The 25,909-nt window shown below is 42.1% G+C and overlaps 2 protein-coding genes and 1 non-coding gene across 4 annotated transcripts in view; 1 reads left to right on the forward strand and 2 right to left on the reverse strand.

Annotated features, from left to right (window-relative positions):
* The window catches only part of SEC23B (SEC23 homolog B, COPII coat complex component), a 56,565-nt gene extending 43,007 nt beyond the window's left edge, over positions 1 to 13,558 (reverse strand). Inside the window, exons 1-9 of one of the 2 annotated variants that reach the window (XM_066234666.1) lie at positions 13,186 to 13,558; positions 10,686 to 10,909; positions 7,691 to 7,748; positions 4,687 to 4,773; positions 3,252 to 3,488; positions 2,654 to 2,739; positions 1,686 to 1,830; positions 1,126 to 1,284; positions 671 to 786 (exon numbers count right to left, since the gene is read on the reverse strand). In XM_066234666.1, the coding sequence (XP_066090763.1) occupies positions 671 to 786; positions 1,126 to 1,284; positions 1,686 to 1,830; positions 2,654 to 2,739; positions 3,252 to 3,488; positions 4,687 to 4,773; positions 7,691 to 7,748; positions 10,686 to 10,906 (1,109 nt within the window). In that variant the 5' untranslated portion in view covers positions 10,907 to 10,909; positions 13,186 to 13,558. Of the gene's footprint in view, positions 1 to 670; positions 787 to 1,125; positions 1,285 to 1,685; positions 1,831 to 2,653; positions 2,740 to 3,251; positions 3,489 to 4,686; positions 4,774 to 7,690; positions 7,749 to 10,685; positions 10,921 to 13,185 lie in introns of both variants that reach the window. The other variant, XM_066234665.1, reaches the window with a different exon arrangement.
* LOC136309630 (U1 spliceosomal RNA) lies at positions 12,387 to 12,551 on the reverse strand. The gene has a single exon (XR_010726323.1). It is a non-coding gene; the product is annotated as a U1 spliceosomal RNA (small nuclear RNA).
* A 3,932-nt stretch (positions 13,559 to 17,490) lies between the features above and the next one.
* On the forward strand, positions 17,491 to 25,819 carry RBBP9 (RB binding protein 9, serine hydrolase). Its single transcript, XM_066238058.1, has 5 exons — positions 17,491 to 17,666; positions 18,840 to 18,882; positions 19,820 to 19,925; positions 23,549 to 23,634; positions 24,361 to 25,819. Exons 1-5 carry the CDS (start codon positions 17,568 to 17,570, stop codon positions 24,594 to 24,596), a joined length of 570 nt encoding a protein of 189 aa, XP_066094155.1. The 5' UTR covers positions 17,491 to 17,567; the 3' UTR covers positions 24,597 to 25,819.
* The last annotated feature ends 90 nt before the right edge of the window (positions 25,820 to 25,909 follow it).

Consider the following 25,909-nt stretch of genomic DNA (forward strand, 5'->3'; position numbering starts at 1 on the left):
CTGACGTGCTAGCGTCAGACCAGTGCTGCACACTGGTGGCTCTCCCATCTTCACATGCACCAGAATTCCCTGGAGAGCTGGTTAAACCGGCTGCTGTGTTGCAGCTCCATAGTTCCTGATTCAGGCCTGGGATAAGGCCCGAGGATAAACACTTCTCATCAGTCTCCAGGAGCCCTGCAGGCTGCTGGGCAGACACCACTGCACTCCGAGAATCATGGCTCTATACTGTGATCTGGGTGTAGGATATGGACGTGGGCTCTAAGTCAGCACGCCTGCAGCACTCTCTGGGCTTAGCGTGGGCTAGGTATTTGTCATGAGGAAAGGCCACTAAGTCAGGAGAAGGTCTCCTACTTGCTCTGATATTCAGACCCAATTTTCCCCCTTCTCACAAGAAAGTGCCTTGCTGAAGGCCACATACTCCATGCCTCTTTCTTTCTGCTCTGGTATCTGCAACGACTCGGAGGAAGAAATAAAGTTATGCTCAAGACCTTCTATTCACCACGGCTCCCTCCACCGAGAGGCCTACACACCTTCCCAGCCCCAGAGGCACTGTGCACAGTTATCTGCACATTCACTCAAGCCAGCCTGCCCTCTCCTAGTGTTCCGTCACACATTTCCCTTCCCTGAAGCAAGCCCTCTCACATTTCCCAGGTGCTTGTTGTCAACATACCCAGTAAGATTTGCACAGCATTTCATCTCCAAGAGTCCGGTCTGATCAAGGGCACAGGCATAAATGTCAATGCAGTGACCGTTTGTCGCAGCGCGGTTTGCAAGCATTTCATAGTGCTGGGAAGACAAGCAACCACCTATATGAAGTAGTGATGTTATTCACCAGGTATACCCTACTAACACCAAAGGGATGTGATCAAATGTAGGAATATGGAGGTAGTTTTTAAACACATCCAAATAGTAAAACTAGAATTTTCAATCTTAAAACACTTTGGCAGCTTTCAGGCTGCCCACTCTAAGTTCTCAAGTCAGGGAGGGAATTTAACAGCAGCCAAGATCTGCTAGGCCACTTCAGCGAGAGCACACGCTGACCACCGGCAGAGGGCTGTCACTCAGAGCAGCCAGGCCCAGCACCACTTACCACATCCCACTGCAGCCTGGTGCCAGGGCACCTACCTTGGTTGCTTTCTTCATGAAACGTGCATTATCTTTCTCAATATCATGCCAGGAACGAATAGGAACTTTTAATTCATCTCCAACCACCATGCCAGGCCCTTGGGTGGGGGGACCTCCAGTAAACAACATCATCCTGGCTCCCGTGTTCGGAAAAGTGCCCTAAAACAGTAAATGGTAGCATTTTAGAAGCAGACAACCATACCCCAAGTTTGTTGCTATCTCCCTAAAACAACACTACAAAGACAAGTTCTCAGCTGCACTGAATGCTGACGCTGTAGAATAACCAGAGGACAATGCAGAGAAGCAGCCTTCTCTCTCCAACCTGCAGGTTCTGTACACTTTATTGTGAGCACTTCCCATTGCCCTGACTGCTCTCACGAACACTGGTCCTTTTAAAACATCAAGGGCTTCTTCAAAGTACATAATAATGTCTGAAGCACTTTCTGATAAATTAACACTCAGTTGACTTAGGTTGCAACTGATTTTCAAAGAAGGTCAATAAATACAACAGCTGAGAGCAAGCATGCGTGGTTGAGGGGTCCCGGGGAGTTCTCAGTTACCTCCAACAAGCCAACAGCAATGGACAAAGCAACACCAGTGGAGCGCAAAGGTCTCTTCCCTTGAGTCACAGGCCACGGGTCCCTCTGCAGCTCCCCAAGGAGGTCAGTGAGGTTCATGTCGATCTTGTGAACAGGCTGCAGAAACCTGAATGATTTTGAACAGACATGTCAATCCTGGTTTAAAAAAAATAACTCAACTTCAGTCCTAAAGTACTATATTTCTTCAAAATAATTATTCAGAGTAGAAAAATGTGCAATTTTTTCTTCCAAGTTATATCTACGTACAAACACAAAACAACTCAAAGCAATTTTATTCAAAGATACATTTTAAAGCCTAATATATAGCAATTTATATAAGTAGCATGGAAAAAATCCATTTAAATAAGAGTAAATCACAAGGTTCATTACGCAGACAGTCTTCATCATCTAAAGTCTGTTTGTATTTCTTTCTCTTGAGCCTCAGGAGTAAGAGAGAAACATGGTTCCTTAGCAGTACCAGGCTGTCTCTCTAGGCAGTGCCTTTTATCGCGTTTGCTGAGTGTTAACCGAGCCCGGCAGCTCCACACACACCAGGGGCCGAGGGAAGGAAGTTCCTGGTTTCTGTTGGAGGACACCCAACACACACCTTTCCAGTTGTCCCAGTTTCACTTACGAAGTAAAAGGACAACAGCCATGTTTAAGAGGAGGGCCATTACTGAACGCAATGGTATCAGAACCTTTGTGCTGACACAACACTAACAGGAAAAGCATTCTGAACAAAGCTGCCACACATGTAAGCAGATATAATTCAGTTATAGGTGATACACAGACACTGATGCATTAACTGCATTACCAAACATTAAATACTGGTTAGGCTTAGTCATTTATTTTTATTTTTCTCTAAAAATAAACATTTTTCTCCCCTCACTCAAGCGGACTGCTCTGTATGCCAAGCACTGCCTGTGCAGCACTTGGTGTGGGCGCCTCACCTGCTCAAAACAAAAGGGTGCTCCTGCGACTGAGCGGGCCGTGCTTGCTGCATGGGCATGGCGGGCTTGGTCAGGCCCAGCATGTCCTGAAAAAGAACCAAATGACTCATTTTCCGGCTCACTGACAGTGAAAGACTAATTAATTTTTAAGAAATACCTTTGCTCGGCCCTGGCCGGTTGGCTCAGCAGCAGAGCGTCGGCCTGGCGAACGGGGGGACCCGGGTTCGATTCCCGGCCAGGGCACATAGGAGAAGCGCCCATTTGCTTCTCCACCCCCCCACCCCCCCCCCCCCACCCCCGTCTCTCTCTTCCCCTCCCGCAGCCAAGGCTCCAATGGAGCAAAGATGGCCCGGGCACTGGGGATGGCTCCTTGGCCTCTGCCCCAGGCCCTAGAGTGGCTCTGGTCGCAACAGAGCAACGCCCCGGAGGAGCAGAGCGTCGCCCCATGGTGGGCGTGCCGGGTGGATCCCAGTCGGGCGCATGCGGGAGTCTGTCTGGCTGTCTCTCCCCGTTTCCAGCTTCAGAGAAATGCAAAAAAAAAAAAAAAAAAAAAAAGAAATACCTTTGCTCTAGCTTGTGTAGAAGTTAAGGCACACACCTGTATTTGCTTTGCAGTTAAATCCTTGGTCCCTCGGAAGACATAGCTTTTGGAGATTCCCTCACAGCTGAGTTCGTGAACCTGCACCATCCTCCCAAATGTGATCAAACCCACCAGAGCATCTGGAGGAAGGAGACTCAGGGACATCTGCAGAGATTCTTTAAGTGCTTGAAGGTCTTCTTCTTCTAGGCACGTGTCGACCACATAGAGGAAGATTAGAGGGGACTGTGGACCTCGCTTTATGTAGAGAAAAACAGCATAATCAATATACCAGTAGACATATCCAGCTCTTTTAAAGGCAAATAAGGTATGTAAATAACAGGTCTTCACTCACATTTACTGTTTGGGCTAAGAACATCTAAACAAACATCATTAAATGACAGGTTCTGTTAAAACAAACTAAAAGAAGCTATTTGAATCTAGCAATTTATCGCACATTTTTGAAAGTCTTCTAAGTGCCAGACCTGTTCCAGGTCAAGAGATACATCATTGAATCAAAGGAACAAAGATCCCAGCCAGCCTCAAGGAGCAAACTTCCTGGAATGGAGAAGGAAGGGGCATTGTACATGCCAGGAGTGGGGGAAGGGGCAGGTTCCAGTATTACGGTAAATGGTAGGTCAGGGAAGCCTCCTTAAAAAAGTAGTATCTGAGTAATTTCCAGGAGGAGAGGAAAAGAGCAACACAGATACAGGGACAGAGTGCCTGAGGAAAAGCGAGAATAAGGCCCCCAGGCGGGAGCATTGCTGGCACACTTGTTCCTGGCATGCGTGAGCCAAGTCAAGGAGGCCCATCTGGCTGAATGAGGACACTCGCAAAACTGAGGGCGGAGTGGTAACACAGAGCTGGCTCACAAAGGGCTTTGGAAACTGTGACTCTGGAAGAAAAAGGAGGCATTTTCACCAGTGGAGGTTTCTGAACACAGAATAATATGTTTTTAGAGTTCCTCTGCTGCTGGGTTAAGAATAAAACCTAAGTGGGCAAGGGTAAAGCTGGGAAAGAGAGTTAAGAGACTGCCCCAGCAATTCAAGTAGGAGGTGGTGGCTGGCCCAGGGTAGGAGCGGTGGGAAGAAAAAGTGCATGGATTTTGGATACATTCTGAATACAGAGCTAGTGGGATTTCCAAACGGATATGATATGGAATGAGAAAGAGAAGTCAAGGTCGAATCTAAGGTTCCTAAGCTGAACAACTAGAAGATGAAGTACCCCAGCTGAAATGGAGAAGGCTGTGAAGGTCAAGGTTTGAATTTATTGAGTGCTTCTTCTATAGCCTTCTCCCACGACCTGACAATGCCACAAAGCACACACGCATCACAACGTAATGTTTAAGATCTTGCTGCCCTCACAGCTTTAACTTCCCACAGAGAGACACAGAAGACAAAGCATTTCAAGAGAATCTAAATACTGAACACTGGTTAACTATGCGACAAATAATTACCTGTATCACATACTCAATGGTAGAAAACTGGGCCATCAATTCAGCAGGCTGATTGACCTCAGATATGCCTGCATATGCTGGAGGAAACTGAAGAGAAAAATACAGAGCCACTTTTTATTAGGGCTGAAAAATTTGTACATTATACCTTTCATTTTTTATTTATAAATACCATTAATTAAAATATATTAATTCTGAAAACACAAAATATGTGTCACTAAAATACAAATATCAGAGTTTAAAATTTATTAACTATGATTTATATTTACATCATGCTGTAACTTTTAATGCAGTTTTAGGTTACACTGTAACTTCTAAATAAAATGCACTATTAAAAACTAGTTCTAGCCCTGGCTGGTTGGCTTAGTGGTAGAGCGTCGGCCTGGTGTGCAGGAGTCCAGGGTTCGATTCCCAGCCAGGGCACACAGGAGAAGCGTCCATCTGCTTCTCCATCCCTCCCTCTCTCCTTCCTTTCTGTCACTCTCTTCCCATCCCGCAGCCAAGGCTCCATTGGAGCAAAGTTGGCCCGGGCGCTGAGGATGGCTCTATGGCCTCTGCCTTAGGCGCTAGAATGGCTCTGGTTGCAACAGAGCAAAGCCCCAGATGGGCAGAGCATCGCCCCCTGGTGGGCATGCCGGGTGGATCCCGGTCAGGGGCATGCGGGAGTATGTCTGACTGCCTCCCTGTTTCCAACTTCACTAGTTCTTAGGGGTAGGGGCACAAAGAAAACCAGATAGAAGGTGACGGAGGACAATCTGACTTTGGGTGATGAGTATGCAACATAATTGAATGACAAGATAACCTGGACATGTTTTCTTTGAATATATGTACCCTGATTTATTGATGTCACCCCATTAAAATTAATAAAAATTTATTTATAAAAAAATACTAGTTCTTAAGCACTATCCTATAAAATAGGGCAGAGAATTTAGCTATCTCACCAACAGTCTTTGTGGAAGACTACAGCTTTTATTTGGGTTTATTATTTCAGCTGTCCTGAAAGTAATACATGTTCACTGCAGAAAATACGCCAAGTACAGGAAAATATATAAGAAAACAGAAAGAAAAAACCCTCACAATCCTATCACTTTGAGGGAGTCACTGTCAACATCTTGGCATTTTTCCTTCCACTGTTTATACTTACACACAGCTGAGGTTGTCCTACGTATACAACTTCGCGACTCGCTTTTTGTGCTTAACATGTCATATGCATTTTGTTTTTAAAATTCCCTGCAAACATTGTAAATTCATAGCTTACAGGTTGAATTTTTCGCCAAATTTTTTACTGTAGTAAAATACATATAAATTTCACCATCGTAATCTTTTTCTCAGTTTATAGTTCAGTGGTCTTAAATACATTCATAATGTGCAACACTCTTCATCCTCCATCTCCAGAAGTCCTTTCATCTGGAAAGACTGAGACTTGGAATCTCTTTAAACAGTAACTCCCCATTCTCCCACCCCTCTGACCCTGGCAACCACAGTTCTACTTCTGACTCTATGAATCTGACTACTCCAAGTACCTCATCAAAGTGGGATCATACAGTATGTCTTCTTGTTGAAACTAGTTTATTTCATTTAGCATAATGTCCTCGTGGTTCATTCAAGTTGTAGCACATATTAGAATTTCCATTTTAAAGCTGAGTATTTCATTATATACATTATACCACATTTTTTTATCCATCCATTCATCTGTCAGTAGATACTTGGGTTGCTTCTACATTTTAGCTATTGTGAATAATGCTGCTATGAATATGGGTGTACAATATCTCTTCAAGACCTTGCGTTTGATTCTTTTGGAAATATATTCAGAAGTGGAAATGCTGGATCATTTGGTAAACACCACCAATAATTAGTGATATTGAGCATCTCTTCATGTGTTTATTGGCCATTTATATCTTCTTTGGAGAAATATCTATTCAAGTTCTTTACTCACTTTTGAATTGGGTTGGTGGTTTTTCATTATTGAGTGTTAGGAGTCCTCTCTATATTCTGTGTATTAATCCCTTAACAGATATTATGATTTGTAAGTATTTTCACCCATCCTGGGGGGGGTCTCCTTTTTACTCTGTGGTAACTGTCTTTTGATACACTAAAATTTTCACAATAAATTATATTAAACACAGACATCAATTTGTATGAGGCAGAAATGTTTTTTAAGATTTGTATATACTTCTGAATCTCTCATAGAGATAAATCATGAAGTTTTCAAGCCTATAATTAGTCATCAATTGTACATTCTTTACATCACTGAACTTGTTGATGTAACTGACAGTGAGACTTAATTATAATTATGATCAAATATATGAATAAGTAAATACACGTTATTAAAATCTTATGATATGCTAGAACACTGTACATTATGTTGGGCACAATTATTTTCTGAAAGTTTTTACTGAGGTACAGTTTATGGACCACAAAATCCACCCTCTTTAAATGTACAATTTAGTGACTTTTAATAAATATGCAGTTGTGCAATGATCAACACAATCCAGTTTTAGACCATTTCATCATGGTCACATTCACTTTCAAGAGAAGTCTCTTTTGTCATTTGTGAGCTCCTTCTAGTTTAGCAGTTTAAAACTTTCTAAGCCAAAAGAAGTTCAACACTGATACTTGGGCCCTAAAAGTTAGAAAGATCAGAAAATGGAAATTCAGTAATATACACTATCCAATTAAAAATAAACTGAAGTCAAATGAAACAGAAACAACATATCGTTTTTCTTAATGGTAATATATTCACTGCTAACACAGAACTTACAACAAAACGGAATTCTATGTCCCATCGACAGCAAATAACTGGGATCCATATAATAAAACTGAGTCACCATTCACTGGAAAAATCACAAACATTTAACATTTAATATCATGCTTAACTAGAGCTATATCACCTTGAGTTCAGCAGAAATTGCTGCCTGCCAAGGCACAAATTCAACCTCACTTAATTTTTTTTCAGAGTAGTGCACAACTAAAACATAAAAAATACTTTTAAAAATAGTTCACATACCTGATTTCTTTGGAAACAGAAATTACAGGCCCAAAGTTTTGCCCGATAATCAACCTGACTGTGAAAAAAATAAATATTACAACTTTAACACTTTCATTTTTAAGGTAGAAAGCATTCAAACATAAACTTCAAGTTTATTAAGACATAGAAGTGTATGGATAAAGGTCTGCAAAACGTTCACTGCAGTCAGAATTCTGGCTGCTAAGTACAATAAAAGCTTCCTTCAAACAGTGGTAATGAGGAATTAGTGAAATCCTTCTTTCTCTTTTCCAACTTCCTAGATAATATTAAAAAATAATTTTCCAGTCCTGGCCTGGTAGCTCAGTTGATTAGTGTCATCCTGATATGCCAAGGTTGTAACAGATGGGTAGAAAGACAAATTTATGTCTCTCTTCTCTCTCTCTCCCTTCCTCTCTAAAATCAATAAAGGGAGGGAAGGAGGGAGGGAGGTAGATAGATCTGTTTCCCAAATACAAGTTAAAGTTTATTTATAAAGTCATAAAGATCCCGACCTCTGGTGACACGGTAGATAAAGCCTCACCCGGGAATGCTGAGGTCACAGGTTCAAAACCCTGGCCTTGCCCCATCAAGGCACATAGGAATCAATTAGGAGTTGATGCTTCCCACTCCCTCCTACCTCTGCGTCTCTCTCCCTCTGCTCTCTTTAAAATTAATAAAATAGAATCTTATAAAAAACAAAACAAAAAGAAAGTCACAGAGATAGAAGAAGTGAGGCAACTGAGCTGCATAGTTTCAGGGAACAACTTACAGAGGCAAAAGAAGGGTCCTTGAGTTAGGAGAAAAAGAGAGGCAAGGAAAACACATCTTGAGGAATAAGGTGGGGAAATGGTGCGGGTGCTGGAGGGAGAGGGAAGAAGGGAGGGAGAGGAAAGGAGGGAGAGAGAGGGAGAGAGAGGGAGAGGGAGAGAGAAAGAGAGAGAGAAGGAGAGAGGGAGAGAGAGGGAAGAAAAGAAGAGTCACCTAGAATTACATGCTTTGTATAAATCAGGGGCCTAAAACTCGCGGCCCGCCAAACAATTTTGTGCGGCCCGCAGACTAATCCATGAAGTTCAAAATATTTTGGATAAAATTAAGTAAGCCTAGGGGCCTACTTGTATTTTTCATTTCTCTAGCATCCTAGCTAGATATTAGCTTAGTTAACAGCAGTTGTGATGCGAACTACAGTTTCTGGTCGTTTTGTGACACTGAGTAAACTGCATGTACGATTGTGCTTGTTGTACTGATTTTTTTTTGTTTTCAACTGCAGTGAGAAAAGTGTTGCGTAACAGTTGCCTTTTGTAGACCTAGTGCGGCCCGCCAAACGGCTGTGATCTTGCTCTGTGGCCCACATGCCGAGTTGAATTTGAGACCCCTGGGATAAATTATGCTATTTTCTATTGCCCTGTTATATCAACATAGTATTTGTAATACTTTTAACATCTTTATTATTCAGATATGTGAAACTACTGAATTTCAATACTAAAAAGTGTATTGCACACAGGAAAAATTTCCCAGACTTGAACCACACTGAACTCACTTGAAGAAAAGTTGAGCAGGCATACCTGAGTTGGTACACTTACTAGAATTGGTTCAAGGTACTTTAGTTGCTTTTCCCCCCTTTCTACATTTAGAAAATTAACAATCAGTGGCTATCATTTTTTTAAAAAAGGGAGCAACATCCTAAACATGGGCACATTAAGTTAAAGCATGGTAATGAAGTAAAAAATGTTCCCTCATGTAAAAATTTCATCTTTTAAAGAGTATCTATGACACTCTTCACCTATTTAAAAATTCTTTCAGTGTCTCTATTTAAGAGAAATATCATAGGTCACTATCTCAGGAGCAAAAAAATTACACTGAACAATAAAATCAGGCCCTAGCTGGTTGGCTCAGCGGCAGAACACCAGCCCAGCATTTTGATGTCCCAGGTTTAATTCCTAGTCAAGGCACATAGGAGAAGTAATCATCTGCTTCTCCACCCTCCCCCCCCCTCTCTCTCCCTCCCACAGCCATGGCTCAACTGGCTCCAGAGCATCTGCCCTAGTCACTGAGGATGGCTCTGTGGAGCTTCTACCTCAGGCGCTAAAAATAGCTCAGTTGTGAGTGTGGCCCCAGAAGGGCAGAGCATCAGCCTCAGACAGGGGTTGCCGGGTGGATCCTGGTTGGGGCACATGCAGGGAGTCTATCTCCCTTCCTCTCTCACTAGGAAAAGAAGAAAAAAAAATCACAATAAAATCATTCAGAGTTAAAACTTTCTTCTATTACAGCACCATTATACCAGGTATGTATGAAAAAACTGCCAAAAGCTTTTGGATTTCTTTTTTTTTTTTCCATTTGGTGAGAGGAGGGGAGGCAGAGACAGACTCCCGCATATGCCTCCACCGGGATCCACCCATCAAGCCTAATAGAGGGGGATGCTCTGCCCATCTGTGGCCTTTGCTCCACTGCAACTGGAGTAATTTTTTAGTGCCTAACGCGGAGGCCACGAAGCCATCCTCAGTGCCCAGGACCAACTCGCTCCAGAGCCATGGCTATAGGAGGGGAAGAGAAGAGAGAGATAGAAGGGAGGGGGGAGGGGTGGAGAAGCAGATGTTGCTTCTCCTGTGTGCCCTGGCTGGGAATTGAACCCAGGATATCCACACGCCAGGTGGATGCTCTACCACTGAGCCAACTGGCCAGGGCCTTGAATTTTTTTTTTTAAATGCTTAAAAGGCACCAATAAAATATACAGCTAACCCAAATACAAACTGAAAATGAGCCAAAAAGTAATTGAGTTTCAAATCCTTTTCCTCTATTTCTACCTAATTTCCATACATTCTAATTTTATCTGAAGTATTATGTCAGAGATTTCTAAAAGCTTTCATCAACTAAGAATCTCACCATCTAATAATCTCATATCTGACAACTTGTCCAAATTAAATTACTTATATGAGAACCACAGAAATGTCATAATTTATTGTATTCATCATTTACTAGGTTTTAAAAGAATTCATACCAAAGTGGATTGAGAATGGCTTTGCAAGTCGGCCTGCTGCAGAGCACAGGTTCATACTGTACAGGGGGCAGGTCTAGACGTTCTTTCAAAGGTGTAAGGAGACAAGCCAGAGGAACAACCATTCTTGTAGCCTCGAGACGGCTGGAAGGCCACACATTCCAACTAAAACGCACACCATCCCGTTCTTCATTCTGCTGAATGAACTCCAGATATGTTGCCATAGTCTAAAAAGAAACTGAAGTTAAAATTTTAATTGTATGTGAAATACAACTAAACTTCAAGATAAAAAAAGGGTCCCCTAACACTTAGTCTAGAATGATTCTTAATACTTATTCTGCAAGAACCTGTAACTGTAAAATGACATCTCCCTTCCCACTTACCCCCAGAGCTGATTATCTTTAGTTTTCTTTGACTGCTGTTCTTTTCTCAACCCTCCTCTGTAAAACTTAAAGAAATAAAAGGGACTTGCAAGACTTGGTCATCTCTAAGCTTCATTTCAACCTCCTATATCATTCCATCATCTCGGCCTAGCTGATTTCAGCTCCTTGCCCAAAGATTGGTCTCAAACCCTGTTTCAGCATCCAGCTACCCTCCTCCCTGATCCCTTTCCTCCACTAAAGTAAACACTCCTAAATTTCACACTCCAAGTGATATTGGTTTTGTTTTTTTTAATTTTTTTTTTTTTACTTTTATTAATTTTTAGAGAGGAGAGAGAATGAGAGAGGGGGGGGAGGGAGGAGCAGGAAGCATCAACTCCCATATGTGTCTTGACCAGGCAAGCCCAGGGTTTTGAACCAGCAACCTCAGCATTCCAGGTTGACGCTTTATTCACTGCGCCACCACAGGTCAGGCCCCAAGTGATATTGTTTTTGTGCCCTTTTCCCTCCTCCCTTTGTCACCTGTGGAGAACAGGACAGGATACTGATGTGTGAATCCAATTCATAATGGGAACAGTCACCAGTTCTGACTGAATTTCTACTTGGGATCCACAAAATTACACAGAAAAGTTTGCAATCATGCTACGTGAGTGCCTCACGATAGTTGCTATGCCTGTGCCTTGAAAGGCTTCATTTTAAGAAAAGTCAAGTCATTCAGACAAACCTTTACATGTCAACTCCATTGAATGTTTTATACATCCTGTTCACACTCTAAAATCTAGGCTAATGCATACCTCAGCTGTTTGGGCTCAAAAGAACAAGCACTTCAAGAAAAAGAGAGGAAAAAAGTGAATGAAAGAATCTATGACATTATTGGCCTCTAGTGCTCATTTCATACAGTGCGGACTGTGCGGACTAACTATTCTCCATTCTATGAAAAGAGCCATACTGTAAATAATTTGAATTAAGGTAATAATATCATATAGCTAGAAAAGCAAATGAATGAATTACTGCACTGGACACAACCCAGCCCACAAAAATTCCAAATGTTTGCTCCATCTGAATCCAAAGCACTGTGTACACAGTAGGCACTTGCACAGCTTCCTGGATGGCACGGGGATGAAAATTCTAACATCACAGTTCTCAGCAAGTACTTAGCAGGCTTCACCAAATGAGTGCTTCCCCTCTCAAGACAGAGCACTAACTGTTAAGGTACTGGCTCCATCCAATGTCCTCAAGCATCTGACATTAACACCTGCTCTCACTTTTCCCACTGTCCCTTCCCCTCTCGCCTCCTTTATTTATTTTTATTTAAAAAATTTCTTTGGGGAGAGCGTGAACGCAGTCCCCCACTACCACAAATTATGCAGTCGAGTTTCCCACATTTGGGGAAATCGCATGGGTCAGCATATCCGGAGTGCAATGGATAAGCCTCGCCCCGGGAAAAACCACCTTCGTGATCATGGTATCTCCCCTGCCAGGTAAGTATCTCTCGCCTTCTATAGCATGCACTCTTTGCCCTGCCTGGCACATAACCCAGCGGGACTTCAAAGGCTCAAATAATCCTCTGAAGCTTACGCGAAATTATGTGCATGAGCGAAACGTGCAGTTTTCTAGGGAGATGGGTCTACTGTTCACTCAAGTCTCAAAGGCGAAGGGTATCTAAAGAGACGAATAGCTAAATGAATGGATAAATGAAAGGACTGGAAAGATCCTATGGGAGTATCCGCTAAAAGTAAACGGAACCACTCTCATCCCACCAAGGCACAGCTTTTCAGGACACAGGAGCCAAGTTTAGCCAAAGGTTAAATACTTAGGGAAAGAATTCTAGCTTCAGCTCCATCACGAAGCATAAGTCATTTCACCTGAAACCCGAGTTCCTCAGTGGAATGAAAGGGTTTGGGTCCTTCCACATCCCGCCATTCTAAGGGGTCCCGAGTCAGAAGCCAGCCGGCCGCTAGGCCTAGCGGGGAAAGGGTCTCGCCCAGAAGACCCCTGGATCACCGACGGCTTCGGTTCCTTTGCCTGCTGGCAAAAGGCGCACGCAGGAGCAAACCATTCGTCGTCTACAGACTCATGCCCCTGCGCTCGGACCTCCAACCCCTCCTCTGTTTCCCACTCACCTGGACGGGGCCGTCCACCTGGCCGCAGCCGCTCACACCTACAGGAGCCCGGCGCAAGCTCCCAAAGGCAAGTCCAGCTCAGCGCTCAATCGATTGGCCAGCGTTCCTGTGCGTCACTCCCCGCGGCCGAGAGGAAGCAAGACGTCAGGGAAGCCTCGCCGCCATCTTGGAAAAAGGCATGAAAGCCGTGCCTAGCGCCGCAAAACCGCAGTTCCTCAGAACATACCTTTCTCTACTTTCACCTATAGACGTTTCCACTTTGCTAAATCCCGGCGCCTGCCAGATGTTTTTTAGGTACAGCTAGCACGCCTCAGGAGTGTCCTCACCTCAGTAGAGCGTTCCTCTCGTTGCCCTAGTTACCGGGAAGCGAGAATGATGACGTAGAACCCCGGAAGAAGGCGCGGCACGCGCGGAGGACATTGAAGCTGGCCGGAAACAGGCGTCAGCGCTAGGAAGGGGCGGGGCGGAGGGAGCGTGAGGCGGTGAGCGTGAACGCTGGCGCGCACGCGTCTTTCTGGGGCCGGTGGCCGCTTAGGAAGTTTTTCTCCCCTTACTTGCTCAGATGTCTTTCGCTTCCTGCAGAGACTCTCACTACTGCATATCTCCTGCTTGTCGCTCCCTGTCCTCGGTTGAGGAGGTGACTAATTGACAACTGTCAAGCACTTTAGAAGACTAAAACTACCTCACAACTTGTAGAGCACAATTTCTACAGCCACAACTATTTTACACCTTTTTTTAAGCGGCAAAAAATGAGGTTAGGTTTATTAACGTGACCCGGAGACATCGTCTGTCTGTAGCATGTAAAAATAAGCAAAACTATATAAACTTAAAATTATGTTTAGAATGTATCGAGGCACCCAATAATTATAATTTAGTTCAATTTATTGTTAGTACAGTTTTAAATTACAGATTATAGAAATTCATGTAAGTCGAAGCACTATGACACAATTACTGTTCATATAAAAAGCTTGTGAGAATAATTAAGGAAATTTATATTTTCCATGTTCCTAAAGCATGTAAGAGTCATCTGACCATTATATTTGTATAAATTTAGGAAATTATTTTTGTTTCCCCCCCCCAAAGTTATTGGGGTAACACTGATTAACAATAACACATCTCTGTACAGTGTACTGTGTGTTCAACACCCCCCCCGTCAAGTCTTTGTCCATCACCATTTATCCCCCTACCATCCCTCATCCCTACCACCAACCCCCACAGTTGTCAGCTTGCTCTCTATGAGTCTGTTTCTATTTTGCTTGTTAGTTTATTTTGTTCATTAGATTTCACATATGAGTGACATCTTATGATATTTGTCTTATTCTGACTGCCTTATTTCACTTAGCGTAATGATCCCAGGTCCATCCATGCTGTTGCAAAAGGTAAGATTTCTTTCTTTTTTATGGCAACTGTAGTATTGCATTGTGTAAATGTACCACAGCTGTTTTATCCACTCTTTCACTGATGGGCACATGGGCTGTTTCCAGATATTAGCTATTGTAAATAGCTCTGCAATGATCAAAGGTGTGCATATATTCTTTTGAATTAGTGTTTCAGGATTCTTAGGCTGTATTCTGAGAAGTGGAATTGCTGGGTCAAAAAGCAGTTCCATTTTTCATTTTTTTAGATAATGCCATACTTTACGGAGTGGCTGCACCAGTCTGCCTTCCCACCAATAGTGCATGAGGGTTATACCCTCACCAGCATTTGTTTGTTGATTTATTAATGATAACCATTCTGACAGGTGAGAAATGATATCTGCTTGTGGTTTTATTTATTTATTTACTTTGTTTGTTCTTTTAGAGAAAGGCAAGGAGAGAGAGACAGAGAGACAGAAACTTTGAGCTGTTCCTGTATGTGTCCTGACCCAGAATTGAACTGGCAGCCTCAGTGCTTCCAGACGATGCTCCAACCAACTGAGCTATCTGGCCAGAGCTTTTTAAATTATATTTTATTATTATTTTCAGAGATACAGAGACAGGAAGGGAGAGAGAGGGGAGGGGGAAGGGATGCATTCATTTGTTGTCCCACTTAGTTGTGCATTCATTGGTTTCTCGTATGTATACCGACAGGGATCAAATCCACAACCTTGTCATTTTGGGATGACGCTCTAACCAACTGAGCTAACCAGTCAAGGCCTCATTCTAGTTTAAATTTGCATTTTCCTGATGATTAGTGACATTGAGCATCTTTTCATATGTCTACTGGCTATCTGGATGTCCTCTTTAGAAAAGTGTCTATTCTGGTCCTTTACCCATTTTTCTTTTTCTTTTTTTTTTCTTTTTTTTTTTTTAGAGCACAGGGGCAAGAGAGGGACAAGGGTGGGGGGACAGAGAGAGGGACAGACAGGAAGGGAGAGATGAAAAACATCAACTCATAGTTGCGACACCTTAGTTGTTCATTAATTGCTTCCTCATATGTGCCTTAACCAGGGGGCTCTAGCTGAGCCAGTGACCCCTTGCTCAAACCAGCGACCTTGGGCTCAAGCCAGCGACCATGGGGTCATGTCTATGATTGCGTGCTCAAGCTAGCAACCTTGCGCTCAAGCTGGATGAGCCTGTGCTCACTTTGGCAACCTCAGAGTTTCAAACCTGGGTTCTCAGCATCCCAGGCTGACATTGTATCCACTGTACCACTGCCTACTCAGGCCTTTTGCCCATTTTTTAATTGGATTGTTTATTTTTTTATGGTGTTGAGTTTTATAAGTTCTTCATAAATTTTGGATATTAATCCCTTATCAGATGTATGAATGAATGTTTTTTCATTTTGTTGATGGTTTCCTTTGCTTTACAAGTTTTTAAAATATGACATAGTCCCACTTGCTTATTTTTTCTTCTGTTTCCCTTGCCTGAGGAGATATATCTGAATAAATATTGCTATGAGAAATGTTCAAGATATTGCTGCCTGTGTTTTCTTCCAAAATTTTTATGGTTTCATGTCTAATATTTAAGTCTTTAATTCATTTTCAGTTTATTCTTGTGTGTGGTGTAATGAGGTGGTTTATTTTCATTTTTTTTATTGCACATATCTGCTCAGTTTTCCCAAAACCAATTATTAAATAGACTATCTTTACTCCATTGTATGATTTTTCCTCCTTTGTAAAATATTAATTGACCATATAAGCATGGTTGACTTCTGGGCTCTCTATTCTGTTCTATTTATCTTTTTTTATGCCAGTACCTTGCTCTTTTGGTTACTGTGACCTTGTAGTATAGTTTGATATCAGGTAGTGTAATTTCTCCAATTTTGTTCTTTCTCAAGATTGCTGTGGCTACTTAGGGTGTTTTGTGGTTCTGTATACATTTTTGGAATATTTGTTCTAGTTTTGTAAAACACACCATTACTATCTTAAATTGAATCTATAGATATCTTTGGGTAATATGGATATTTTAATGATGTTAACTCTTCCTATCCATGAACATGGTATAGGATTTTCCATTTGTTTGTATCTTTTTCAATTTCTTCAGTGTCTTATAATTTAGTAAGTACAGGTCTTTGATATTCTTGGGAAAAGGATGTCTTGCTTTTCTTAAAGACTGTGGTGGTGGGGGTGCAGTGTATTGTTGATCACCTACTTGTACCTGTTAAAAAAATAAACTGCTGAAGAATGTTTCTCAATGTCAGATGCTAATATATATGATGTATCCAATAAGTCCATGGGAAAGAAAGGAATAAGAAGCACTTTACTGTTCATTTCCATTTATAACACAGACTGTGCCCACCTTAATTCAATAAGGTTTGAATATATAATTTACAACCAGTTCCTCTATTTTCTGGACTTCAGTATTATAATAGGTAAACCATTTTACTGGTATCTCAGCTTCCCCAGTCTCTAAATTAGTTTAAGTATAAATGCTATCCATGTATTTTACACAAATGGTGAAACCTTTTAAAGGATAGCATTTAAAGTAAAAAATAAAAATAAACAAACAGGGTTGATATTGACTATTATCCAAAGAACTATTTTGAAATCCAAAGGAAATCTGGTATGGATTCCAGGAGTCCTCAACTAATAAGTAGGCTGTGTTCTGCATGTTTGGAATAAAAGCACACTTTCCTAATGGAAATATCGATAATTCTAGTAAAGAGATGACACATTCTGCGCTTGTCACAGCCTGTCCTAATTGAGGGGGTAGGCAATGCAAGCGCTAGTAAGAAGCAAGGAAAAGGTGATTTACATTCGATTGAAACTCGTAAGGTTTGCTTTTGGTTGCCCTGTGCAGTAAGGCCACAGTGAATGAACGGCTCTCTTGGTGCCCTAGAACTACAATTCCCAGAATGCTGTCGTGCAGGATCCTTGGTCCGACTCGCTCCCTGGGCCGACTCACTCCCAGGCTCTAAGCACAGCATTTGGGCTGCTGGAGTAGTCTGGCATTTCTGCGTTCATGGCTTTTCCCAGCAAGGCAGTAATTGTTCCCGGGAACGGAGGCGGGGATGTGGCCACCCATGGCTGGTATGGCTGGGTGAAGAAGGGGCTAGAGCAGGTAAGAGACACGCCTAGCTGCGCTGGGAAATCGGACTGGAGCTGTAGGGGACGGAAGGGATGGAGGACTGAAGTGTGAACGTATGTCTTCCCACTTCTCACGCCAACCCCTATATTTACTCTCCTTTGCTGCCCAGTCTGAAACTCTAAAACTAGTGGTCGGAATTTTGATAAAACTGCAGACAGGGCCCCCATCCCCTCCCTGTACCTGCTGCTGGTTCAGATTTGGGACTTCCCATATAGTTTTATAGGTATTGTCTTTGTTTCCTGTCTCAGATTTTTAAAAAAAAATTCAACATGTAATCTTAATATATACAAAGGATATATGTAACGTATGTAAATTATGAATCATAATGTAATCAATACCTGCGAATCCATCACCAACCTGAAATCTAGAACATTAGAAATCTTACCAACAGAAGCCATCTGTGTGTTTCTCCACCCTAGTTCCCTGCCATCTTGAATTTTTTTCATTTGCTCCTATTTTAAAAATTAAAGTACTTTTGCAACCTAAGTATGTATCCTTTAAACAACATATTAATTTGGCTTCTTTGTAAGCTTTATAAAAACAGTATTCTGTAGGTTGTCTTGTGCATCTTGATTTTTTTTTTTTAACTTTCTTCCAAAACCAGACAAGATTGCTTCCCGGGTTGCTGTCCTCTAGACTCGCAGTGGTTTTCAACCGTGGGCCTGTGAAAGTGTTAACCACCCCGAAAATCTCACTGCTCTAGAACTCTAGAGGTTTCTAGAATATTTCTGGATTGTGGCAGAAAACCATGGCCAGAGCTACAAACCAAGAGGTCTGGGCTGGGGCTGCCCAAGGGGATAGGATCTCCCAACTTTCTGGACCACATTTTACCTACTCCCTGGTGCACAGTCTGTTTGGCTCCAGGTCAGTCTGTCCAGAACTCATTCACTCATGCCCTTTCTACAGATAAAGGTCTTTCTACATAGAGACCTACAGAGCGGGCTAGATGTAGACTATCGACAGATAAAGTTTATGAGAGGGATTGTATATTCATATGTAATTCTGTAATACTTAACCCACTTGATTTCTTAACATAAGCAAACACTTGTTGAATAAAGATCATATTAGGTGTCTCATTTCTTATTAGCAGAGTACTAGTTATAATTAAGCTGTTTATTATAGTTTTTTCCCCTCCTCATGTCATAGATACCTGGTTTCCAGTGTTTGGCTAAAAACATGCCTGACCCAAGTGAGTATTAAAAGTGTTTTTAAATAACCTCATCTTGTTGATTTTGATCTTGCATTTTTGTGGTAGAGAACAAGAATATCATAGTAGAGCAGCCAAACAGAATATGTACCTAAGAATGAATGATGGCAGTAGTCTGGCGAGGCGGGTATATACCAAAAAATACTATGGAAAAATCCTAGTTGGATCAAGTAAAGCACTTGGACTTGGTAAAATTTAATTTTCTATTTTGCAAGCAGTTTGATTTTCCCTTCTATAAATCAACAAATATTTCCGGGAAAAATTTATGGGCGTTTCACTTGAGACAGAGCTAGGGTAAAACTTTACAGCATCTAGGAGGTCCTAATATTTAAAAATATAACAGTGCTACTTTTATTCTGAGTTTGGTTATGACTTGTCTCAGGAATTTGTTTTGAAAAAGAATGTACAAATTTGAGAGAGAATATTGTCAAGTTGTTTTTTTTTAAGTTGGAAAGTTTAAAGTTTCCAAGTTCTATTTTATTTCCTCAGTATTTTCTTACAAGAAAATGGTGAAAAATAAAAACAGAACTATGGCCTGACCTGTGGTGGCGCAGTGGATAAAGCGTCGACCTGGAAATGCTGAGGTTGCCGGTTCGAAACCCTGGGCTTGCTTGGTCAAGGCACATATGGGAGTTGATGCTTCCAGCTCCTCCCCCCTTCTCTCTCTCTCTGTCGCTCCTCTCTGTCTCTCCCTCTCCTCTCTAAAATGAATAAAAAACAAAAACAGAACTATGAATTTGATTCTTTCAAATAGCAACACACAAATCTTTGGCTCTGTTAAAACAGCCCCAGCTCTCACAGTGTGCTGAAGTTTTAAAAGTTGTGAACTGCTGCGTAGTCATCTATTAGAACGGTGGGTAGCATTAGACTAAGGCTGTCCTTATAAAGTGACAGACTCTTTCTTTACTCTGAACCTTAGTTACAGCTCGAGAGAGTATCTGGCTGCCGTTCATGGAGACGGAGCTGCACTGTGATGAGAAGACCATCATCATAGGCCACAGTTCCGGGGCCATTGCGGCCATGAGGTGCGATCCTCGTTGAATTATCACCCTGTGTCGGCTGCAACGAAGCCTGCTCGGGAAATACCTTGTGTATATCTGGTTTCCACTGTAGAGGAAACAGTGCTGACCTCACAAGTGGTAACATAATCTGTCCTAATTTCTTCCCAGTTTGGTAAGTGGTGTGATAATTTTCTGGGATACAATGATGGTTTAAAACAGAATTGGCTCGCCTGACCTGTGGTGGCGCAGTGGATAAAGCGTCGACCTGGAAATGCTGAGGTCGCCGGTTCAAAACCCTGGGCTTGCCTGGTCAAGGCACATATGGGAGTTGATGCTTCCAGCTCCTCCCCCCTTCTCTCTCTCTGTCTGTCTCTCCTCTCTCTCCCTCTCTGTCTCTCTCCTCTCTAAAAATGAATAAATAAAATAAAATAAAACAGAATTGGCTCCAACCCCAGCAGCTGCCCATCCCTTCAGAAAAACTTGGCTTTCAAGACACCTAGCTCTGATGTCACTTTTACCTTCACTGCCCCCAGCCTGGTTCACAGACCTCATTGCAGTTTTTTAATGCCAAGTATGCACGGACCTTAAGCCCGTGCTTGCTCTTGTTCTACCTGGAACTCTCTGTCCCTAGGTACCCGTGTGCTTTCTCCTCTTTAGGCTTTGCTCAAGTGTCCCCTTTCAATAAGGCCTTCCTTTTTTTTGGCTAGAAACAGACAAATAGGGACAAGTAGGGAGAGTGATGAGAAACATCAACTCATAGTTGCGGCACCTTAGTTGTTCATTGATTGCTTTCTCATATGTGCCTTGACCAGGGAGCTCCAGCTGGGCCAGTAACCCCTTGTCCAGCCAACAAACTTGGGCTTCAAGCCAGAGACCTTTGGGCTCAAGCCAGCAACTATGGGATCATGTCTATGATCCCACACTCAAGCTGGCAACACTGTGCTCTAGCTGGTGAACCTGCGTTCAAGCTGGGGAGCTCAGGGTTTCACTCCGTGTGAAATAGCCTCATCCTTCTGGCTTCAATTCCCTTTATACCTTAATATACCCCTTATTATCTATACCACTTTTCACCACCTGATATCCTGTTTATTTCTTGTATTTCTCCTGCCAATAGAATGTAAGATCCACAAGAGTGGATTTTGTTCATTCTGACACAGAAACCCCAGTGCCTAGAAGAGTGTCTGGGATATGGTAGGTGTTCAGTAAATATTTATCGGTTAAAGGCTGTTACTTCTTCCATCCTTAAACCCTTAACTCTTAGGATTCATGGGCGTATCCCTGATGCTCTCTATAGAACATTACATCTCTCCCTTTAGGTGTATAAGGCCTAGGGGTTAGGGACTTAGCTGGCTGAATAAGCCTGTTAGGGTTGGGTTTCTTCCATATTTGCCAGGTTGGATGACAAAGGATTGTAGCTTTTATTTATTTAGCCTCATCCCAAGCAGTCCTTCAGGAAGTCACATGAATGCATGTCAGAGAATCTTGCCAAATTCTATAAACTTTCAGCCATATTAATCAAAGCTATGATGATAATGCTTTCCAACATGGAGCTACAGAATTATGGTACAGTCAGTGTTTATAAGCTGCCAACGGCTATCTGGAAAATGAAGAAACCCCTTTATGCTGAAATCTGTACCAACTCAAGGCCACCTGACTTATTCTCAGGCCACTGGCTAATAAAGATGTGCCTTTGTTTATTTTTTAATTTTTAACAATTTTCATTGATTTTAGAGAGAGGAAGAAGACACACACACACACACACACACACACACACACTGATGTGTTGTTTCACTTATTTATGCATTCATTAGTTGAGTCTTATATGTGCTCTGACCAGGGATCGAACCCACAACCTTGGCGTATTGGGACGATGCTATCAACTGAGCTACGCAGATAGAGCAAAGACGTGCCTTCTGTCAAAGATCCCTGTAACTTACTGCAGGATTGTCAGCAACCTTCTAGGAATTGACTTCTAAACTTAAGGTAGGCAAAGAGAAATAAATAGATACCAAACAGGGTATTGACAGTCACAGAGGACTCACATCACAGATTGTTAATCACAGGGGGAAACTGTGTCTTTTCACCTTAAGCAAGTAACCAAACAGTCTCAGCAATAACGGGACAGCTGGGCATCTGGTGCCTCTCATGGATGGACTGGGAGGTGCACACATGGCCTGTGTAGTAGTACCCTCGTTTAACTTCAGTCTGATCACGAGGAAACAGATAAATTCAGGTATGAGAATAATGTGCAGGACAGCTGGCCAGAATTCTTCTTTTTTTGGTTGAAAATAATTTTTTATTGCCCAGGATATTTTTTTCTTGTATCTTGTGTATGTTTGTTTGCTTTTTTTCTTGTTTTCTTTCTTAGTCCTAAATTCTTAAAAACTGTGTCATTTTAAACAAAAAATTTAAAAGGGACTATAGAGTCATGAAAACCAAATTCTATGCATTATCTTTGAATCTAGGATTGAAAAGCAGTTTAAAGAGCACTTTTGGTACAACTGGGCAAAAAGAAAACAGTTTAACATTACTGTCTCCATGTTAAATGTATTAGGTGCAATAGTGTAAGGGGTATCCTTGTTCTTAGGGATTCATGCTTAAGTATTTAGAGGTGAAATGTAGCAAAATTAATGAATCTAGGTGGTTGTTATGCTAACTTTTCTGTAGGTTTGAAAAATTTCAAAACAAAAGGTTAGAGGGGAAAGTTTAGGCCCAAGAACAAAATACCAACCCTAAATCTTTCCTGGCACAAAGGCTCCTTGAAACTGTTACCATTCTGTCTTATGTTAGCCTAGTTTTTGCTGAGGGAACTGTCTGCAAATAGTTAACTATTTGCCAGGCACTGTACTAGGTAGGCAACAAAGAGAAGATTCATATGTGCCCGTAAGGAGTTGATAGTTTACATTGGAGGAGACAGATATAAATATGCCACAAACGAGTAATACAGTAACAGGGAGTGTGTGGTGAAAGAGGTACATTTCTGCTCTTGTACAGTATTCCTTAAAATATGGTTGGGTTGGTCAGCCCTGGAAGGTAGCTCAGTTGGTTAGAGTGTCATCTTGATATGCCAAGGTTGTGGGTTCAATCCCCAGTCAGGGCACATATAAGAATCAACCAATGAATACATAAGTAAGTCGTACAACAAATTGTTTTTCTCTCTCTTTCTCTCCCTTCCTCTCTGAAATCCATCAATCAATTTAATAAGAATTTTTAAAAATATATGGTTGGTAGGGGGAGGCATCTTGCCTTAAAACAGATTCCTGGGCCTCAGTCCCAGCCTTCTGAATCATACTCTGGGACTGAGCCTGGAAATCTCCGTGTTAACCTCATAGTGCTGATGCATACTGAAAGTAGATTAATGCACTCATTGAAGAAAATGATTACTTTTTCTGTGTATCTGGAAAGGGCAGAAGAAGAGGTTTGGACTACCTTGAAAAATGAGTAGAAAGTCATCAAGTAGTGAAAATTAAGTGATTAACCACTGGATTTGTAGTTCTGCAGTTTCCTTACTATTTCTCATACTACTTTCAACAGCATTGAGCACATGCTTCCTGTAAGCTAAACCAAATGCATTCGTTGGTGGGTAACTGACATTTTGGTGATCAGATTTAACATTAAGTACTCGCTGACATCATTTCTCTCTGCAGGTATGCAGAAACACATCGAGTATATGCGATTGTATTAGTGTCTGCATACACATCGGACTTGGGGGATGAAAATGAGCGTGCAAGTGGTAAGTGTGAAGGCAGAAACTCTAGAAAAGCCCCTCCCCTAGCCACAAGGCTGCTTGTTTTTGTTTTTTGTTTTGTATTTTTCTGCAGTGAGAAGCAGGGAGGCAGAGAGAAATTCCTCCATACGCCCTATTGGGATCCGCCCAGCATTCCCACTAGGGGGCGTTGCTCTGTTGCAAACAGAGCCATTCTAGTGCCTGAGGCGGAGGCCATGGAGCCATCCTCAGCGCCCGGGCCAACTTTGCTCCAATGGAGCCTTGGCTGCAGGAGGGAAAGAGAGAGACAGAGAGGAAGGAGAGGGGGAAGGGTAGAGAAGCAGATGGATGCTTCTACTGTGTGCCCTGGCAGGGAATTGAACCCAGGACTTATACATGCTGGGCTAATGCTCTACCACTGAGCCAACCGGCCAGGGCCAGGACTGCCTTAGATTATAAAACAGTATTGTCTTTTGGATTAAAAAATAATCTAATAACACATGAAAACTATTTACCACCCATCTTTAATTATAAGTTCGGCACTTTGAGGTTGTAGACTATTTCTAATCTGTAGTCTAGACTTAAACCCTCAAGGCCTGACTTTATTTGTACCTATGGTATCAAGTCCTACAGATCTGAAAACCACTTGGTTCTGATTTTGTCTCTGCTATGGTCTTCACTGGAATTTTAGAATGGCTAGAATGGAAGTTATCCATGGCCACTGATAGGTTATATATATATTTTTCCCCATAGGATACTTCAGCCGCCCCTGGCAGTGGGAGAAGATCAAAGCCAACTGCCCCCACATTGTGCAGTTTGGCTCCACTGATGATCCTTTCCTCCCCTGGAAGGAACAACAAGAAGTGGCCAATAGGCTGGAAGCCAAATTGTACAAATTCACTGACCGTGGCCACTTTCAGAACACGTGTTTTCCCGAACTGATTAATGTGGTCAAGTCTATGCTGAAAGTACCAGCACAGACAGAATGATTTCTATTTAGCATATCAGTATATTAGAGCAGTGATCCGATTATAGGTAAATAATCATTAGAAAATGCCTAAAAAAACAAACACAAGTTTCAGTGCTCAAACTAAGTTAGAAACAGCATTTCCATTTTCCATAGCATCTGCATCTACCCAAATTGCTATGAACTAAAGTAGTATTTTCCCTGTATGATGAGACACAAGGATATCTTATCCACCCAAAGTGAGTAAGACAGAAATGGAAGCCAGGTTTCCTGATTTCGAGTCCAGATTAAAACTAGACTGCATATACGTTATAGGAGTTGTATTCCTCTTTGAAGTACAACTTTTCCATTTTATTGGACAAGGAAAATATGACTAAAGGTCCAGGGTTGGCTTAGAGATTGAAACACCAGCTGCTGTTTGAGCTGGCCCGGATATTGAACCCAGACTGAGGCTTTCACCTGTGACACCCTACCCCCCACCCCTAGTCCTTCAAACCGGTTGAGAGAATTAATCCTAGATGCTATGAGGCAGGGGTGTGCAAGGGTCCGGTAGGGAATATAAGCAGTCAGCCTTATTTGTGTAAGACCACAGTGGTGAGGATATGGGCAATGTGGAGAACCTATGTCTTGGGAGATGGCAAGGTGTTGCCATTTTTCTGTTTTTTGAGGAAAGAACTTTATACAGTGGTTTTTATGTTCAAGGGGTACATATGTTGATATATATCATCTACGTATATGGAATTATGTCCAGTCCATATACATACAAATTAGTTAGCAACCACAGTGTAAATTAAAAACTTAGAAACACTGCAACACACAAACTGCAAGCCATCCATTCATGGTCTCTGCCATAGTATTAACTTAGCCCAGTGCTTTAAATGATTCTCTATAAAGCCTGAGAAATGAGCCCAGTATCAAAGGATGAAATCATTGAAACAATGTGGATTTTGTTAGAAAGTCTTTTTTCTTTTTTTGGAGAGGAAGGGGGGGGGCACAAGCATCAACCTGTTATACCTAGTTGCACCATTGATTGTTTCTCTTATGTGCCCTGACCAGGGCTTGAACCCATGATCTTGGAGGTCCAGCTGGCACCCTCTCCCTCAGGGTCAATCCCAGAACCAGTGACCTGAGAGGAGCCAGCGACCACAGGATCAAACTGGTGACCCTGCCTGTGCTCCAGGACAGTGCTCTATCCATTGTGCCACCAGCCAGGGCCAAGTCTTAATCATTTTATAAAATGACCTTTCCATTACTCAAACTTTTTTCCTGTAGTTCTACCTTTTTACTTCTATGGTCCTTTAGATCTCTTTCAAGCATCATTCCTTGATTTTTCTT

The sequence above is a fragment of the Saccopteryx bilineata genome, chromosome 6, assembly GCF_036850765.1.
Source record: "Saccopteryx bilineata isolate mSacBil1 chromosome 6, mSacBil1_pri_phased_curated, whole genome shotgun sequence".
Taxonomy (NCBI): domain Eukaryota; kingdom Metazoa; phylum Chordata; class Mammalia; order Chiroptera; family Emballonuridae; genus Saccopteryx; species Saccopteryx bilineata.

What these genes read in the sequence shown, in the direction of transcription:
- RBBP9 (XM_066238058.1), top strand. Translation starts at nt 17,568, where the DNA reads ATGGCTTTTCCCAGCAAGGCAGTAATTGTTCCCGGGAACGGAGGCGGG. An exon ending in TGAAGAAGGGGCTAGAGCAG is followed by an intron (nt 17,667 to 18,839) that starts GTAAGAGACACG and finishes CTCATGTCATAG; the next exon opens with ATACCTGGTTTCCAGTGTTT. An exon ending in TAAAAACATGCCTGACCCAA is followed by an intron (nt 18,883 to 19,819) that starts GTGAGTATTAAA and finishes TCTGAACCTTAG; the next exon opens with TTACAGCTCGAGAGAGTATC.